This window comes from Doryrhamphus excisus, chromosome 18, assembly GCF_030265055.1.
Source record: "Doryrhamphus excisus isolate RoL2022-K1 chromosome 18, RoL_Dexc_1.0, whole genome shotgun sequence".
NCBI lineage: Eukaryota > Metazoa > Chordata > Actinopteri > Syngnathiformes > Syngnathidae > Doryrhamphus > Doryrhamphus excisus.
The window spans coordinates 13,056,154-13,073,775 of record NC_080483.1 but is presented as its reverse complement, the minus strand read 5'-3'; the positions used below and the strand labels follow the sequence as shown (position 1 = coordinate 13,073,775).

Here is a 17,622-nt window from a genome sequence, read left to right as displayed (position 1 = left end):
CCCCTGTTTGCCGTTTTAGTTGCATTTTATGCATTGTGGGCTCCTCAAAGCCCCAGACCCCGCCACAGTTCCCCGCCGTCTGCGAAGCATCGCCGGGCATGCTTCCAGGTGGAAAACATCATCGTTTTAGCCGGTTCCGGGGAATCAGGGTGGAGAAGGGATTGGGAGTCATTTCGGAACTCAGGAGGCGACAGGAGCTGGGAGGCAGGCCAAGGTGTTCAAGCCCTTGGCGGATGCAGGCATGTGTCAACACCAACGCAAGTTCAGATACGCGGTGCAGACTTTCTCACCTTTCATGTTACTTTTCCATTTTGTTTTCTTGCAACAGAGTAGGCTTTGTCATCTTGGTGGTATATTTATGCTATATTTATTGGGGTAATACGGTAAACGGTAGGAGGAAATAACACATCTAGTTTTCTTTCTGAAAAATTTTAGCCTTTTTTTTGACTGTTTCTCACTGTATAGACATGTTCCTACGTTGCATTTTTTGGTTGTTTCTTGAACTTTTGTCCCTTTTTGATGTAGTTTCCGAAATTAATTTTTTAACAATTTGCCTGTAAAGCTACATACACACAAAATCCCAGTAGAGCTGACCAAAAATTCCAGCATCAAGATGTTACAATACACTACTGTGGGTCATGTGACACACATCTGTTAAAAAATTGGTAAAAAAAAAAATACTATCATAATTTTATAACTTACTTTAATACATGGCTGCACAGCGGTCGAGTGGTTAACACGCAGACCTCACAGCTAGGAGACCTGAGTTCATTCCCGCCCATGGTCATCTCTGTGTGGAGTTTGCATGTTCTCCCCGTGCATGCGTGGGTCTTCTGCGGGTACTCCGGTTTCCTCCCACATTCCAAAAAAAACATGCTATGTTAATTGGCGACTCCAAATTGTCCATAGGTATGAATGTGAGTGTGAATGGTTGTTTGTCTATATGTGCCCTGTGATTGGCTGGCCACCGGTCCAGGGTGTAACCCCGCCTCTCGCCCAAAGACAGCTGGGATAGGCTCCAGCAACCCCTGTGAGGATAAGCGTTAAAAAATGAATGAATGAATTTAAGTTTTAACTGAGAAAATAAGTTTGGTGAGTTCAAGTCCAGGATTTCCATTGGATTTTTCAGTTTTTCTCACATCTCAGTTTGCAATTGAAATACTCTCAAAGGACTCTGGCTTCATATTTGATCAGACATTCACCACTCTTCAGAGCTCTCTATACATTAACTTGCCATACACTGGATTGGTTAAAGAGGAGGCTAAAAGGCCTGCCATTGGCTGTTGTGTGGCTCAACTTCTGCATGCATCTGTGATGGGACACTGTTAGGGGGGAGACGTTGCACCCTAGAAGAACAGTGCACACAGAGAGACTACAAAAGAGAACAGCTCTCAGGAATAGAAAGAGGACCCAAAGTCAATAAGAATCCCAGTTAGGGTGCGTTGATGTGCAGAATTGTGTGATATTGTTATTGCTATTGTTATTATTAGAAATATTAGACTTTTTCAAAGCAGTGCTACAGCAACAATGTCCTGGAAAATTAAAGAGGTGGGGTTTCTTGTGAACACAATCCACTTAGTACATCCAGATCGGCAGCCTGGGGTCCAGATCAGGGAGGTGGGGAGCGTGTTCAATCCTCAGTCTATTCATACGCTGCAGTGACTGGAGTGACTGACCTTCTTCAAATCCAGGAGGTGCAATGTGGTTTTTGTCTCCACTGCGGAATAATGGGACTTCTTACGTGGATGTTTGCCCAATCAGTCCATGAGTTTGTCGACTTGGAAAAGGCATTCCATGGTCCTTGTGGTGTTTCCAAGACTATGTCGTTTGAAGGCTACTATGGGCCACAGGAACTTGGCACACATTAGCAGCACTAACTTGTGCATGGTGGGAGTTGAGCTATGGCAAGGCCGCCTTTTGTCACACCGCTTCTGTTCATTATTCGTTTGGACAGAATCTTTCAGCACAATGTCCGCTTCCAGTTCTCCAGGAATAATAAGACTTATAACAGCTAAAAACAGGAAGCTAATGTCAACATTCAAACAGATCAAACAAGTCAGACAAGGGCGCATAAAAATACAGCGAGAAGATTCGCGCACTCATGATTTTATGCTTCATCCAGCAAGAGGGACCCCCTGGTGTTGTGTTCGTGGGTGCACAATGCCAGGCCATGAGTCCAGTCACATTCCATATCATCCACGGCAACAGGGCAGATGGAAAAGTGCAAGAAATAACAGTTTGGAAAACATTTGGTCCAATACCATGCAAAGATCTTAGGACACCATTAGATTCAACCTAGCATGTTGCTAATGGTTGTACAGGCCTCCATTATGGACAAAGAATAGTGGACTATTCAATTTAGAGTGCGATTCAACTATCAATATTGTCATCGAAACATATGAAAATGTCATGTGACCAAGATTATACCATTTTGGGACTGCAAAGTCATAATTTGTAGAGACTAAACAGCAAGGTACTAGACAATGCTACTGAGCTAGCTGACCGCCACAAACACAAACTAGGTACTGAAAGTTAATGTTACCTGTAGGGATCGCCATTAGCGGTGCTCTTTAAAAAAAAGATAACACAAATATATACAGTATATATATTCAATTACAAATCAGATTTGACTATGAAACTCAAAGACAGCCCTTTTGTTTTTGTTTATTAGTAAGCAAGCTACTTCCTGGTTTATAGTAGGTGAACAAGATGGTGGACGGTCCCCATGATACTGTAAGTATAGTAACTCAACTTGCTTGCTTCTCACCAAAATGTACCGTATTTTCTGGACTATAAGTCGCTCCGGAGTATAAGTCGCACAATTCCAAAAATTCATAATCAGGTAGAAAAAAAATATACATAAGTCGCACTGGAGTATAAGTCACATTTTTTGCGGGTATTTTACAAACTACTTGACCAAAACAGACATTACGTCCTCTTGGAAGGTAAGTTCATGCTGAATAGGTGTAAGATATGCTAACACAATGGTTATAAAATAAACATGAATAGAAAAGATATCCAGTGTTTATGTAACATAAACAGTTTTTTCATTTATACGTCGCTCTGGAGTATAAGTCGCAGGAACAGCCAACCTATGAAAAAAAGTGCGACTTATAGTCCGGGAAATACGGTAATCGCTTCTCATAGGCCCATGCCGCACTTTTTCTAGTACTCTTGGGGTGTTTTCCGTAATGCTGCTAACTGTACAAGTTGTACTATTTCACGATAGTTTTACTATAGTAACATGATTGCTCTAAAATGAAAATTCACAGTACTTTTATAGTACTGTAAGCCTTTTTTGTGTCAAGAATTCATTAAAAAATGCCAATTTTAGCACAAACCACATCCTGTCATATTTACACGAATGAGGTAGATATATTGTCAAAACAACAACGCCAATAAATCTCGTGTTGTCACCCTAAAACAGTGCTTCTCAAATAGTGGGGCGGGCTTTCAGTTGAGTTCAAACCAATCAACATGCAGTTTGACTCTTGAAGACACTTTATGCTCGTTATTTTTGTTGCATTTTCAGTTTCAAGTTCATTCAGTCTTTATAGTATATATAAATGAATACATATCAGTTTCTCCAGTATTTCAAATTGGGGGGGTGAATGTTCTGTCCCTTAGGGTGGGCATGACAGAGAATAATTGAGAAGCATTGCCCTAAGGGTCGACAAAGCCATTCAATAGACAAATCAGGACAGATCATGTGACGACCTTCATGCATGTGGAGTTATTATGACTTACTTTACATGCCTGAAGACTCAAAATGTGTTATTATAAATTTGAAACATAGTGGTCAGAATATGAAGAGTTAAAAAAATAAAATAAAAGTAGAATCCCCAAATGTATGTCTGATAGTCAGGTATGGTCAGCATAGAAGACGTGTGACTGCAAGCATAGTGATGATGCTGGAGAGGACGGGGCGTACGGCGACGGTCCCACTCGAGCAGTGCGCCGTGTTGCTGCCGATGCAAGCCGCGTAGGCCATGACGTGTGGGATGTAGTTCTGCTCATGGACGCCGTGCAGCAGGTGAGCCAGCGGACCTTTTGCGAACACGGCCACGTCCTCGCCACCGTGTGTTTCGTAGTTCAGAGGAACGGCTGACTGGGCCTTGTAGTTGGCTTCCTCTGGAAGGGAGAACATCTAGGTTGTTATTTAGTTATTGGAATTTAATCCTTGTTGCACTATGCAGCGCCATCTGCTGGATCGGATTGGTCATTTGGTCCCGATTAGGATTGTCCAATAATGTCCAATAATATATATTATCAGAAAAGCAGTATTCCTAATTAGTACTTACCATAGTTAACAGTGGAAACGTTCTCTCTTTCACCATTCACCACCTTGTAACCTGGTCCATTTCCATATGCGATGGCAGTGTAGGGCTTCTGGTCCACATCACTTACCTCCGGGGCTAAGCCTATGAAAGTAGACAAGGCGCTGTAATATAAAATAAATCCAGATAGTAGCAGAATATTTATTCCAGTCAGTACAAGGTAGGTCAGAAAAGATGTACTCTCTATCAAGTCCAAACTACGACTACAAGTTTTCCACTTGAAAGTACTGCAGATCCCCGCTTTTTGAGGGGGTTACAGTTCAGCCAATGGCGAAATACCGCTTCCTCTGGTCTTCCCGCTCTTGAGACAGCGGACAGTAACCCAGAATCTCTTTGAAAGTCGTTCTTTATGGCTTCCTTGAACTCCTCCCACATCCCAGTGGACACCACTTGGCAAGTCTGCTGCTTTCAGAGTCCCATTGGTCAAAAAGGCCCAATGCCTTCTTCAGCCTGATGCCATTCGACAGTTCTGACGGGCTGCTTCGACAATTCCTTTTCTGGCGGCCGCCCCCTGCAAACTCTCACAATGCCGTTGGGCCTGCCAGGTCTGAGTGCTGTTTTTGTCCCCCACCATTGGAGCCAACTCACAATCAGGTGGTGATCGGTTGATTGCCCCGATCCTCTCTTGACACAAGTATCTAATACATATGACCGCAAGTTAAACGACATGACCACAAAGTTGATGGTCAAACTGCGGTCCCGAGCACAGACGTCCAATAACAAAGCATTACTCGGGTTCAGATCAGGAAGGCTATTCCTCACAATCATGTCACTCCGGGTCTCACTTCTGCATTGCAGCAGAACAACGGAATCCCCAGATGGGGTACCCTCCAGTACTTCCTCTTGAGGATTTGTGCCCCCCAAAAAAAGTGCCAACAGTCAGGGCCTGTCACCCCACCCGAAGGCAGAGAGTTCGCAACCTCGTGTACCAGCTCAGGTTCCGTCCCCGCCTGAGAGGTGACATTTAACATTCCTAGAGCTAGCAATCGGCAACCAAGCTTTGAACTGCCAAAGTCCCTGCTTTTGGATTCTACCCAACTCCTTTGGCACCTCCTATTGGTGATGAGCCCACTGGAGCGTTCCCAGGCCTGGCTCCAGAGGGAGGCCCCAGTGATACACGTCACTGGGGAAACTAGAGCCAACATTGGCGCTCATCATTAGGGTCTCCTGAGCTACTCTTTGTTTGGTCCCTCTAGAACAGGGGTCTCAAACTCAATTTACTTGGGGGCCACTGGAGCTCGGGTCTGGGTGAGACTGGGCCGCATCAGGTTTTCCAAAAATAAAAATAAATAAAAAAAACTAAAAAAAACTTCGCCTTCGTTCCAATTTTCTACAAGAAAAGCTCTGATAAAACATTCCACTGTTCTCAAATATCTTACTTTTTATTTTTCTACACAAAATAAGATGAAAAATAAATAAACAAATCAAGAATTAAAAAAATCAATCAATGAGTAATAAATAAATATAATAATAATAATAAAACGGCAAATAATAAAAACTTACGAAACCACATATAGTTGGTGGGGAGACAAATTATTTTTTTCAGATTAAAATGAACAAAGCATTATTAGAGCCCTGTAGACATGACAAAACACAACTATAGTCACTACTCTTTTTATTTACAACATATTGCGCAACTGCAGGGTCTTGTGACACATGCAAACTAGAGAGCTAGCGACCTAAACGATAGCCTTCAAGTTATTTCCTTTAAACTTAAATAGCCAAAAACGTACCACTTCCACACGGATAGGGAGGATAACTATTAACAGTTATTTAACCTTTAATATAAACATTAATCAAACGTAATAATTTTTTCTGGGTACATGATACCATACAGCATCCATATCAAACTTGCGCGGGCTGCACTAACATTAAACTTTCATATCAAGGCGGGGGCCTCAAACTAGAGTCTTGCGGGTCACATTTGGCCCGCGGGCCACATCTTTGAGACTCCTGCTCTAGAACTAGATTGTTGAATTTTTCTAATGACATTTGGAAGTATTGAAAATTATTTTCAAAATTCTGTTCATGTGTCAAGAACTCACAGTAGACAAATGCAATCAACATCAACAGTCCTGGAACTTTTCTGACATACCTTGGAGAGTTCATAACCTACCGAAAATGCTGTTTCCTCTGTGCGTGTAACCTCCAAAGTTGAACACATGCGAATGGTCGGCAGTGACAATGGTCATTGTATCAAATACACTGGTCAGGAGACCCGCTCGGCCGATGGACCGATCCATTTCCACGGCATCGTACAAGGACATCTTGGCCTTGCCCTCGTGGTGACCATGGTCAATACGACCTCCTGAAGGACGAGCCATCACATCCAGTTTAGCCAACTTGGTGGTTTTGTAAAAAAGTGGAATAAACCCACCTTCTACCAGCAGATAAAATCCATTGGGGTTCCTCCTAAGGATCTTAATGGCCATGTCCACCATCTCTGTGAGTGACGGCTCGTTATCAGCGTTCCTCTCCAAGTCGTACATAAGATCCGCAGGCTCAAATAGACCTGGAAAAACAGAAATGAGATGTGGGACACAGGATGTGCTGCATTCAAAGCCTCTGGGCAGAAGAAAGTCGATGAAACTCACCCAGTAAGTAATTGACGCTGCTGGGGTTGAGTGATAAGAGCTGCGACTTGTTCCACACATAATGGCCTCTCTGGACATTTTGACACAATCACAGCAAAGAAGAAGAGCTGGTCAACTGGGAATGGCGAAACGTGCTTTTGATAATAATTATGAATGAAGCTGAGAAAAAGGGTAGCTGCTATTTTTACTTTGTCCTTCATTTTGTCAACCCACTCCTGCACCAGGTTCCGGCCATCGTTCCGCGTGCCGTTGTATTTCCCTATGTCAGGGTACTCTACGTCCGGTGTGTTTTTGGGGTACATGTACTTCCTTCCTCCACCCATTATTACCTGAAAGGCCAAAATAAAGAGTTTTAATAGCTGGTGGCAGAATAATTCCTGCTTATTGTTTTGTTGTGCTTCGGTCTGCAATAACATGAAACTAATCAGTACGCTGCAACTAATATTACACATTCATTCATTCATTTTCTACTGCTTTTCCTCACGAGGGTCGCAGGGGTTGCTGGAGCCTATCCCAGCTGTCTTCGAGCGAGAGGCGGGGTACACCCTGGACTGATGGCCAGCCAATCACAGGGCACATATAGACAAACAACCATTCACACTCACATTCATACCTATGGACAATTTGGAGTCGCCAATTAACCTAGCATGTTTTTGGAATGTGGGAGGAAACCGGAGTACCCGGAGAAAACCCACGCATGCACGGGGAGAACATGCAAACTCCACTCAGAGATGGCCGAGGGTGGGATTGAACTCGGGTCTCCTAGCTGTGAGGTCTGTGCGCTAACCACTCAACTGCCGTGCAGCCTTACACATTAACATTAATTCATTCATTTTCCACCTCTTTTCCTCACGAGGGTCGCGGGGGGTGCTGGAGCCTATCCCAGCTGTCTTCGGGTAAGAGGCGGGGTACACCCTGGACTGGTCACCAGCCAATCACAGGGCACATATAGGCAAACAACCATTCACACTCATATTCATAGTTATGGACAATTTGGAGTCGCCAATTAACCTAGCATGTTTTTGGAATGTGGGAGGTACCCGGCCAAATGTGGGGGTACCCGGCGAAAACCCACGCATGCACGGGGAGAACATGCAAACTCCATGCAAACTAGAATTGAACCCTGATCTCCTAGCTGTGAGGTCTGCGCAATAACCACACGACCGCCGTGCAGCGCCAATATTACATATAAACATAATAATTATAAAAGATTATGCAAAGGCACATCAATAAGGAAATTAATTAAATATGAGGCTTATTACTGAGCCAACTGGACATATGAGCACATATAGCATGAGATTATGCACTAAGTAAAAATGCACAGCATTATTATTATTATATAGCATTACGTAAATCTCAGCATTCGGTGCTTATGTAGTCAAGCCATGTTTCTGATAATGAATATGTTACGGCTATTTGCTCAAGGCCAAAGACCTCCTGTCTCCAAAAACAAGTCCCTCCAAGTCAACATGTTGTGATTAACCAAGAGTATGTCCTTGCACCTGATAAAGTTTTTAAAACTATGCTTCTGGCCTGTCTTCCCCTCTGGAGATTAAATATGATAATATGAAAATAATGTTTGTCTATATGTGCCCTGCGATTGACTGGTGACCAGTCGGGTGTACGTGTCTCCAGCATACCCACGACCCCAGTGAGGATAAGCGGCACAGAAAATGGATGAATGGACAAATTTGTTCTTGAGTATCTTATTTCTTCATTCCAATGGTGCTAACTGGAATTAGCGACTAATCCCAAGTGATGCTATTAACTCACGTCAATGTTTGGAATATTTTCAAACAATTGTCTGGCAATGTCTTTGCAGCCGCCCTGCAGTGCCTCCGCTGGCATCTCGTTGTCAGAGTACCAGTCTCTGTCCACGCAGTGGGCGTAAGCAGCGCTGGGTGTGGCGTGGTTGACGCGAGTCGTTGTCACTATTCCCACCGATTTTCCTGCAGAAAGCATAAATGTAAACTCCATGTTTGGAACACAGTTGTTGGCTATGCTAGTAACAAATACAAAGCTGTCCTTTGTTGCAAATAAAAGTCACCATCTTGTGTGGTCTACCTGCATCCTTGGCCCACTTGAGGATGGAAGTGACCTCGTTGCCCTGGGTGGTGTTGCACTGGGATCGAACAGCGGCCGCGCTCACGCCCACTGTGCCCTCATTGGCCTTGACTCCACACAGATAGGCCGTGGCTGTGCCGGCGCTGTCGGCCACCTGGGCATTGGTGTTGTATGTCTGCACACATGAATTACAATTAAGGAGGTTGAGTCTGGAACCGTGCACTGACAAACCCCCTGATCTTCATCGCTCAGATGTTCCAGGTTGATGGTTAATATGGTACCCATTATGTCATCGGATGGTCATATCACCTCGTACTTCGGTAAAGGACAAAAAAATTATAATAAAAAAATAAATAAAAGAAAATTATATTAGGAAAGCAGGAAGTGAACAAATGTAACAGTTACTGATTGTAAAAGTACCAGATGGAGGGGTAGGATTTAATAAGCTTTGCTTCTTCCTACTCCTTTTGGACATGTGGAACTGTGAACTGATTATGTGATGCATTCAATTGTAATCTGATGCATGTTCAAATGAAATTAAACCATTACCATTAGCATTACCAAAAACATGCTAGGTTAATTGGCGACTCCAAATTGTCCATAGGTTTGAATGTGAGTGTGAATGGTTGTTTGTCTATATGTGCCCTGTGATTGGCTGGCGACCAGTCCAGGGTGTACCCCGCCTCACGCCCAAAGACAGCTGGGATAGACTCCAGCACCCCCTGCGATCCTCGTGAGGAAGAAGCGGTAGAAAATGAACGAACGAACGAACATTAGCATTAGCATTACCATTACCATTAAACATGCGCGTTGTCTACTGTTGCTTGCTTAGAACCCAACCTCCTCACCTTGGACAAAGCCACATAGGGGAACTTGTCCATCTCCAGCTGGGTTTCCTCCCCAGGTTGTCCGCTCAGCTGACCCTTCAGTATCCTGGCGGCTGTCACCGTGGGAATGCCCATCCCTTTGAAACCACAAACAGGTCAACCATTAGAAATACATTTGTTTTCCCTCCAGGGGGATTCAATACTATATACTATGTATATTCCAAATCGCCCACTCACTGTCGTTACAAGGTAGCAAAACAGTTGCTTTTAAGTAGTGAAAGTGTACTTGTGATTCACCCCATTGGAAAATTCATAAGAACAAGATGTGTTTGCGCCACTTTAACCACTGCTCTTTCCTTCCCTGTGCCGATTTATGCAAGAGTTTTTAAGACTAAACACAATGGTCCCCAGTGCAACCACCCGTCACTGCTCTCCCCCGGTGACTAATACTGTATGTCAGCGCCAAGACGCTGCCAGTTATTCTCCAACCATGCTAACGTGGCCATGCATGCGGCTCTGGACAGGAATGAGGAATGTCATGATACGGCACCGAGTCCAGGAGTGCAGGGGGCCTGGGGGAGGACACAAGTTATTGTTTGACCGACGAGCGAGCGCCCTTGTTTTGTTTCCGACTGTTCATTCACCACGCAAGGCTGAGACCGACTTGAACTACAAGTGACCACAGTAAATCTGTCAATACTTTCATATTTTCTATGCTTTGATCAGACTAATACATGTGACTTACCATCGCCGAGGAACAGGATGAGGTTCTTTGCTCTGTTCTGGTTTAGCTGTTGTAGAGTCAGTGCATTCTGCAGGGTCCGCTGGGCCCACGATCTCCAGAAGTTAGGATCCTTTTCTTGTTCTTTGAATTAGGGATGAACATGGATGATGATTAAAAGTCAGGAAAACCAAACAACAAATGTGTTTTGACCTATCTTTTGGCTATCTTGTCTCGGATTACAACGTAAATATTAATATGATCTCCTGTCAGATGAAAAGCATGAATTTCCACATCTCGAGATGAAGATTTGTAAAATTCTGAAGGTTATTGATGATGTCCCAAATAGATAACATAACTGAATTTATTACAACAAAAGAAAATCTAGTTATAACCTTAAATGCCTCAGAGTGGGTGATCAGGTGACTCACAAAGATCCCTTACCAGGAAACTTGGCTTGGCCCACACACGCCACAAACGGACAGCAGCAGCAGATGATGAGGAGCTCCTGCACTTTCAACTTCATGTTGTCGTCTGAGTGAGGGTGACTTGTCTCTTGGATTTTGCTATGACGACAGCAAGGAAACTTGTCTGTGGGCGAGAAAATGGATGAAGCAATTATAATGACTGGTTCACGCCCCGTCTTCAGTGGGTGACAGCTACGTGCTTAGTGGATTTAAGAGCTGTAGGGTACACAATAAAAAGCCAAAAGAAGATGTAATTGTAACATAATTAAGTCTATATATAAAAACAAGTTTGTCTTTTGACATTTACATATTAAAGGGGACCTATTATACTCATTTTCCACTCTTTGTATTGAGTTGTGGACTTCTCTAGAGTGGCTACACACAATAACCAGCACAGAATGTTTTTATTTTTTATTTTCCAGAATCTGCACATATTCCAGCTGTATTTCCTTTCATTTTTGCTTCCTGTCAAAAACGGTCTGTTTTGATTTATTCCACCCACGGTCCGCCTCTGGGCATGACCACTTCACTGTGATTGGTCACACACCCAAACTGCTTCCTAACTAGAACCATATTAGGACGTCTGTCCCTCTGTGACATCACAAAGGGGCAGTTTTACCACGCCTTTTGAAACCGAGCGTTTTGAGCCATCCCAAACTTCTTTCAGGGCTCACTTCCAAATCCGCAATCCTCATTATCCGAAACTTTGGCATTAATTAACAAAAGATTACAACATTCTAACTATATTTATAGGTCAGAAAAGTGGAAAAAGCATAATAGGTCCCCTTTAACATGATCTGTGTGTATCAAACTGGTAGCCCCACGCATTAATAGTAGATCTGTTATAGAACCCCTTCCATAGCTAAAAAAAAAAGTATGTTTGTTATTAATTTTGTAAGTACAGTTGATTTACTTTTGCAGATGATGCAAAAAATGTATAAAAAACAGCAACTCCAAAGGCAGTGAAGTCAACTTGGAAAAGTAAATGCAGTTGCACCGGCAAAAGGGAATTAAAATTGTATAAACAACGGCGACTCTTGTTTGATCAATGGGATCAAATGGTACATAAAGATGCCTTCCTCCTTTTAAATGGATGAAAAAACATATTTTTGTCATTTTTGTTTGCTTGGACTGATGAGTGTGATTACGGTAAGTCTTAAGTACTAATTCAACCTTTCTTACAACATCATGTCTAGAGATGGATGGATGGATGGATGGATGGATGGTTGGTTGGAGCAGAGGGTCGTTTTGAATGTGCTGTGCAGTCAGGGGAGCCATCATGTAATCGTGAAAAAGTCAATAATAACTAACTAAATAAATATTTGTATTTCTCTATTGAACAGTTATAACTGTATTTCCTTAATTATTTGAATTGGTTTTCATTTTCTTAAGCAAAACATCACTTTTCCTGATCAAATACAGGCTAGAAAACTGAGATGAGGCTGATGAGCCATTCCTCTCGGCTTACGAGGCCTGCGGTCTGACTGCAATCCACCGTGCACGGTCGATGTCACGTATCCATTTCTATTTGTCAGCTTTTTTTGTTTGCAGGACTTTTTAGACCATTATTTCCTACAGCATAATGTCTTTAATTAAGTCTCACGTCATTAATCTTGCTAATTGGACAATATAAAATGGACAACATACAACATAAAACAGTCTTGAACCAGTCATGATGTGCTATATATATCACTATATTGACACTTACTATGGTACACATTATGTCATTGGATGCTCATATCACCTCGTACTTGTGACAAAAAAAATGTACATTGTGTATGTGACAAAAAAAACCTTAAACTGTATTATGGAAAGCAGGAAGTGAACAAATGTAACAGTTACTGATTGTAAAAGTACCAGATGGAGGGGTAGGATTTAATAAGCTTTGCTTCTTCCTACTCCTTTTGGACATGTGGAACTGTGAACTGATTATGGGATGCATTCAATTGTAATCTGATGTTCAAATGCATGTTCAAATGAAATTAAACCATGACCATTATTTTGCCCAAGGTTATCATACCGTCAGAATCTCATACCAGCCATGCCTAGTGGCGCCAGCCAAAAAACTAAACAAAAAAACAAGCCATAGGCCACAAATGGCCCCAGGGCTGTACTTTGAACACTCTCAACCCTATAGCACATCACCAGGGTGGGGCGTTCGACACATCAACTTCACACCTGTAGGAAACAGTACTCTGGTCGGCAAGTTCACAAGTCTGTATGTTTGAAGGCACCAAACCAGGAAATGGGAATAAAATATGAATCTGGAGAGCAACAAAGCATACAGGTGTCTTCAAAATGCGTGTAGAGTACAAGAAAATGCACATTAATAATACACACTATTTGATAAGCACTGTCCTGCAAGCTAACTTTAAGTTCTGTTGCTCTTTTACAAATTGCTTATGGGCTTCCGTGTGCCACATGTTCCAAATTACAGCTCTATGGTTAGCATCACAATGTGCCTTATTGCAAGTATACTTCTGTGGTGGCTTCACTAAAACATTGCAAAGGAAAAGCAAAACACTTGTGACGTTAAACATGATGAAGTCATATTCTGTGGAACTTTTGTGACATATTTTTTCCAAAAACCTTGACTTGAACTCTTGTCACTGTTAGACATACTCATCTTCTACTGTAATCTAAAAATAGCACTATATATTTAAACCCAAACATTTTGCAATTCTTAGCAACACAATAATCTAATCAACTGGGTGGGGCACTGCCCCTCAATACAAACCGACAAACTGGCATAGATTTGTGTCCCCTCACACTAAAAAACTTCAACATATTCTTACTGGGGCTCTCTTAGGGTTTACCTCAGAAAAAATCGTTCCAAGTCAGTCCAGCGGTCTCGCTGTGAGGGAAAGTGGTCACCTCAGGAGCTTTTCTAAGGTCTGCTTAGTCAGGCTTTCATCTACGATTATTCACACCCTCCCCCTTTCTTCCTTGGGCTTAGAGTCAAGGGTATTTTAATGGGATTGAGCGCCATAATGCCCGATAGTTTAAGGGCCAGGACAAAGCCGATTAACACCAAATGATTGACTGCACACACAAAAAAAATGAACACTAAAGTTTTCTATTGGTGCATTTGCTGAAATAATCATAACATAGCAAGGTCCACAAACCTGTGAACACATCACAACTATTTCATTGGGCTCCAAAATGAAGTTACACTATGCCCCGTTTTTTTTATTCATTAATTTTCTAGAGAGCCTATTCCTGGACTGGTCGCCAGCCAATCACAGGGCACATATACGTAGACAAACAACCATTCACACTCACATTCATACCTATGGATAATTTGGAGTCGCCAATTAACCTAGCATGTTTTTGGAATGTGGTAGGAAACCGGAGTACCCAGAGAAAAGAACATGCAAACTCCACACAAAGATGGCCGAGGGTGGAATTGAACCTGGGTCTCCTAGCTGTGAGGTCTGTGCGCTAACCACACAACCGCCGTGCAACCCACGCCACATTTGGTGATAGGGAATTAGCAATTCTAAACTAATAACAAAGTCCTGAACTGACCTACCATAAAAATCCACCAGATCTGACCTCAGAAGGTGCCTGGTCCACCCAGAGGCAGCGATCCAGTCAGCCTGCAAATGAAGAAGCAAAGTAGGGCCACCACGGCAACCAGCAGGAGAGCAGAAAGGGCCGTGGTCAAGATCAGGTGATAGCTGGTTTCGCTCATGGCGGCTCTAAACTTTCAACAACGTGTATAAAATCTAGCTGGAGCCAAGGTGGAGGACCATGCTCCAACATGAGCTGTCCTGTTCTGCTCATCCTCTTGAAGCTGATGTTGCTTCACACTGTTGGAATCTTGGATTAGGATTCGGGGTGCTCAGGCTAACGCTCAATTGACCTCCAAACTTGGTGCCAATTGAATGATGCCAAATGCTAAAACAAGCATACTTTTCACAAAGCTGATTGTAGTCATTCTGTAGTTCTTGTCCATGTTGGCTGTCAGAAAGGAGCACTACGTTATTTGGAAGTGAGCCCTGAAATAAGTTTGGAATGACTCTGAAAGCTTGATTTCAGAGAGCTCTTTCTCACGCTGGCTGTTTGTGACATCACAAGGAGCCAGGTTTCCTTATATGGACATACGCTGCAGGCCAGATACTCTCTAGAACTGCCTTCTCCAAAGTTCTGCTTTGTTTTGTTTACGGTTGTTAGCTATGGTTCCCAGGATTTTTTTTTTTACGAGGCAAGCTCAGGCAAAAATGGTTGGAGTTGGTGATTCCCAGTAAGAAAAATATTTTCATTTCTCAACAGTATTTCACACGTGATTTTTTTTTGTGAACATAAACGTGAAATATCCGCCAAACTGTTGCTGAAGCCAGAAGCAGCGCGCTCTCGTCGGGAAAGGTGCATTAATGTCGGAGACATCATGCCTGAACTCAGTACACGTGAATCTACGTTGCCACTCCTTGAGTTCATACACGGTAAAGTCAGGGGTCTCCAGAAGCTACTAACAAGTAGCTGGGGTTCGGCAGTAGTCCGAAAGTACTTGGGAGTATGACCAATCACCGTGAGTGATTGGGCCGTGAGTGTAATAAATTAAAACAGACCAGATTTTGGAAAGCCAAGCAATAACAGCTGGAATAGGTGCAGATTCTGGAAAATCTAAAAAAGTTTTTTGTGCTGGTTATGGTGTGTAGCTGCTCTATAGGAGTCCACAACTCAATACAATGTGTATAATATGTCCACTTTAACACAGCACATCACAACCATAAATGAAAGCCCAAAACTGGTTACCAAGGTCAACAAAGAGGCAACGAACGTGATGAGTCAGTTCATGTTAAATAAAGTTACTTAAAACTTATGAAACACAGCAAGAACTTTAATATTTTACTCAAATAAAACCAGTTTCCTGTTATGTTCTTATCCCTATACATTTCTTAACTTTACCCAAAAGGAGTATGACATTGTATTTGTATGTGTGATATGTAAAGTCTGGAATTAACCAAAATTTATAAACACAAAGTTCTGCTTTTTAAAAAAATATATATTGTTTGCAATGAGTGGAGTCTAAGAGCCATTACAGTACAAGCTTCCTATAAAAATTGTGTCTGCAGAAACAATAATTCAACCATACAATGGTCTAAAAAAAACTGATGCAACGCTTCGAAGACTTTCAATGCAAATCTGTAGACCTCACATGAATAACTGTTCAAGATCCTGCAGAGAACGACCCTGAATGAACGCAGAAAAATAAAAAACTGTTCATTTTTCACAACTAAAACAAAAGTTGTAGTTCTACTTACTTGGATCATCAAACGTTGCACTCCAGTTTTTCACCTTAAAATGTTCCGCCTTTACGTCGCTTTGGTTGTGTTTTAACACCGCAGAGGTTCGCTTGGGACTGCCGCGATTGGTTTGGGGGAATGAGCAGCATGGGAAAAAACACCCTTAGAAATAAGGAGGTCCCTTTGCATGCAGTAAAGGGGATTATGTGGGGTAATGGCGCCCCCTGTTGGACGACTGGCGCATGAGGCACTCAATGGTCAGCACTTTATTATTGTGGTTGTAGTTTGCACAATACTTTTATTTACATACATTCGTGCACCGATTACATACTAAAATAACTCACACGAGGACACATAATATTTACTTTAGTCACACGTTTGAGTAGATTATTACGTTGAATAGTACCTTGCATACTGTAATAGCGGCTCAATAACACAAAGTAAGAAGACAACAAGATGCAGACCCCGGAAATAGGACACTGACACTATCTTTTGCATGGCTATACATAAAAGCATACAAACACAGTGCGAACAGCTCAATGGGTCTTTGTTTACTTCTTCTCCAGACAGCCTAAAGCGTGCTCTAACCTACTCACCTCTAGCCCACAATATAAACAGGAGCTCAGAACCACACCCAAAACGCAACCGTCACTACAATATATGTTGCAGTATTTTGCAAGCGATTGTATACTTTGGCCATCGTTCGCCTGAGCTGAACTTCTGTACGTTTAAATAAAGATATTTTGTACTTGAAATTGTCTATTTAAAAAATAAAAATACAAATTAAATCACGTGTGGTGTATCTAACACGTTTGGTTTGTACTTTAGAAGCAATATTTATTTTTAAAATGATCCACAATATATTTTGTATGTTTTCAGGAAAGCACGTGGAAGCGACAGCGGGAGAACACTTCCGGCATGACGCGGCACTATCTTGTTATGTGAGGCGCTAGGGTGTCTTTGGTTGTTTAGCAGGGGGCTGTCTCTTGCCTCCCCCAGCCCCCAGCCACAAAACACGCCAGTGGACCATCTGACAGCACGGTGAGTACACCACTGTTGTTTTTCTTAACCTTTTTTTCCCCAGAAATGTACAGTAAACCACCCATAAACCACACGGATTTCAACTTCCGGGAGGAGCGAACGTGAAAATATAGTTGAATTACGGTTATTCATCTCTCTTCCTGACTTTTTTCATTAATAGTGCACGTTTGTAAACATCTGTATTACTGGTCTTGTAATTACAAGTAAAGTCACGTTGTAATAACTTAAATATGCTTCAATGTGTTACGAGGAACAAAATCTCTGCATGAGATTTTCTCATTTAAGAGCACTGATTCTCAAGCTGTGGTACCAGTACCACTGG

At 42.4% G+C, this 17,622-nt stretch overlaps 1 protein-coding gene across 2 annotated transcripts; it reads right to left on the bottom strand.

Moving 5' to 3' along the window:
* Positions 1 to 2,090: 2,090 nt before the first annotated feature.
* On the bottom strand, positions 2,091 to 16,412 carry alpl (alkaline phosphatase, biomineralization associated). Of its 2 annotated transcripts, XM_058055221.1 has the most exons (13): positions 16,278 to 16,394; positions 14,543 to 14,609; positions 10,988 to 11,134; positions 10,568 to 10,687; positions 9,844 to 9,959; positions 8,996 to 9,170; positions 8,705 to 8,880; positions 7,120 to 7,260; positions 6,932 to 7,001; positions 6,715 to 6,849; positions 6,454 to 6,645; positions 4,302 to 4,421; positions 2,091 to 4,131 (listed from the first exon to the last, which is right to left on the bottom strand). In XM_058055221.1, exons 1-13 carry the CDS (start codon positions 16,284 to 16,286, stop codon positions 3,872 to 3,874), a joined length of 1,728 nt encoding a protein of 575 aa, XP_057911204.1. In that variant the 5' UTR covers positions 16,287 to 16,394; the 3' UTR covers positions 2,091 to 3,871. The 2 variants fall into 2 exon arrangements, with proteins under 2 accessions (XP_057911204.1, XP_057911205.1); XM_058055222.1 differs by lacking the exon at positions 14,543 to 14,609 and having other exon boundaries at positions 16,278 to 16,412.
* Positions 16,413 to 17,622: the final 1,210 nt, after the last annotated feature.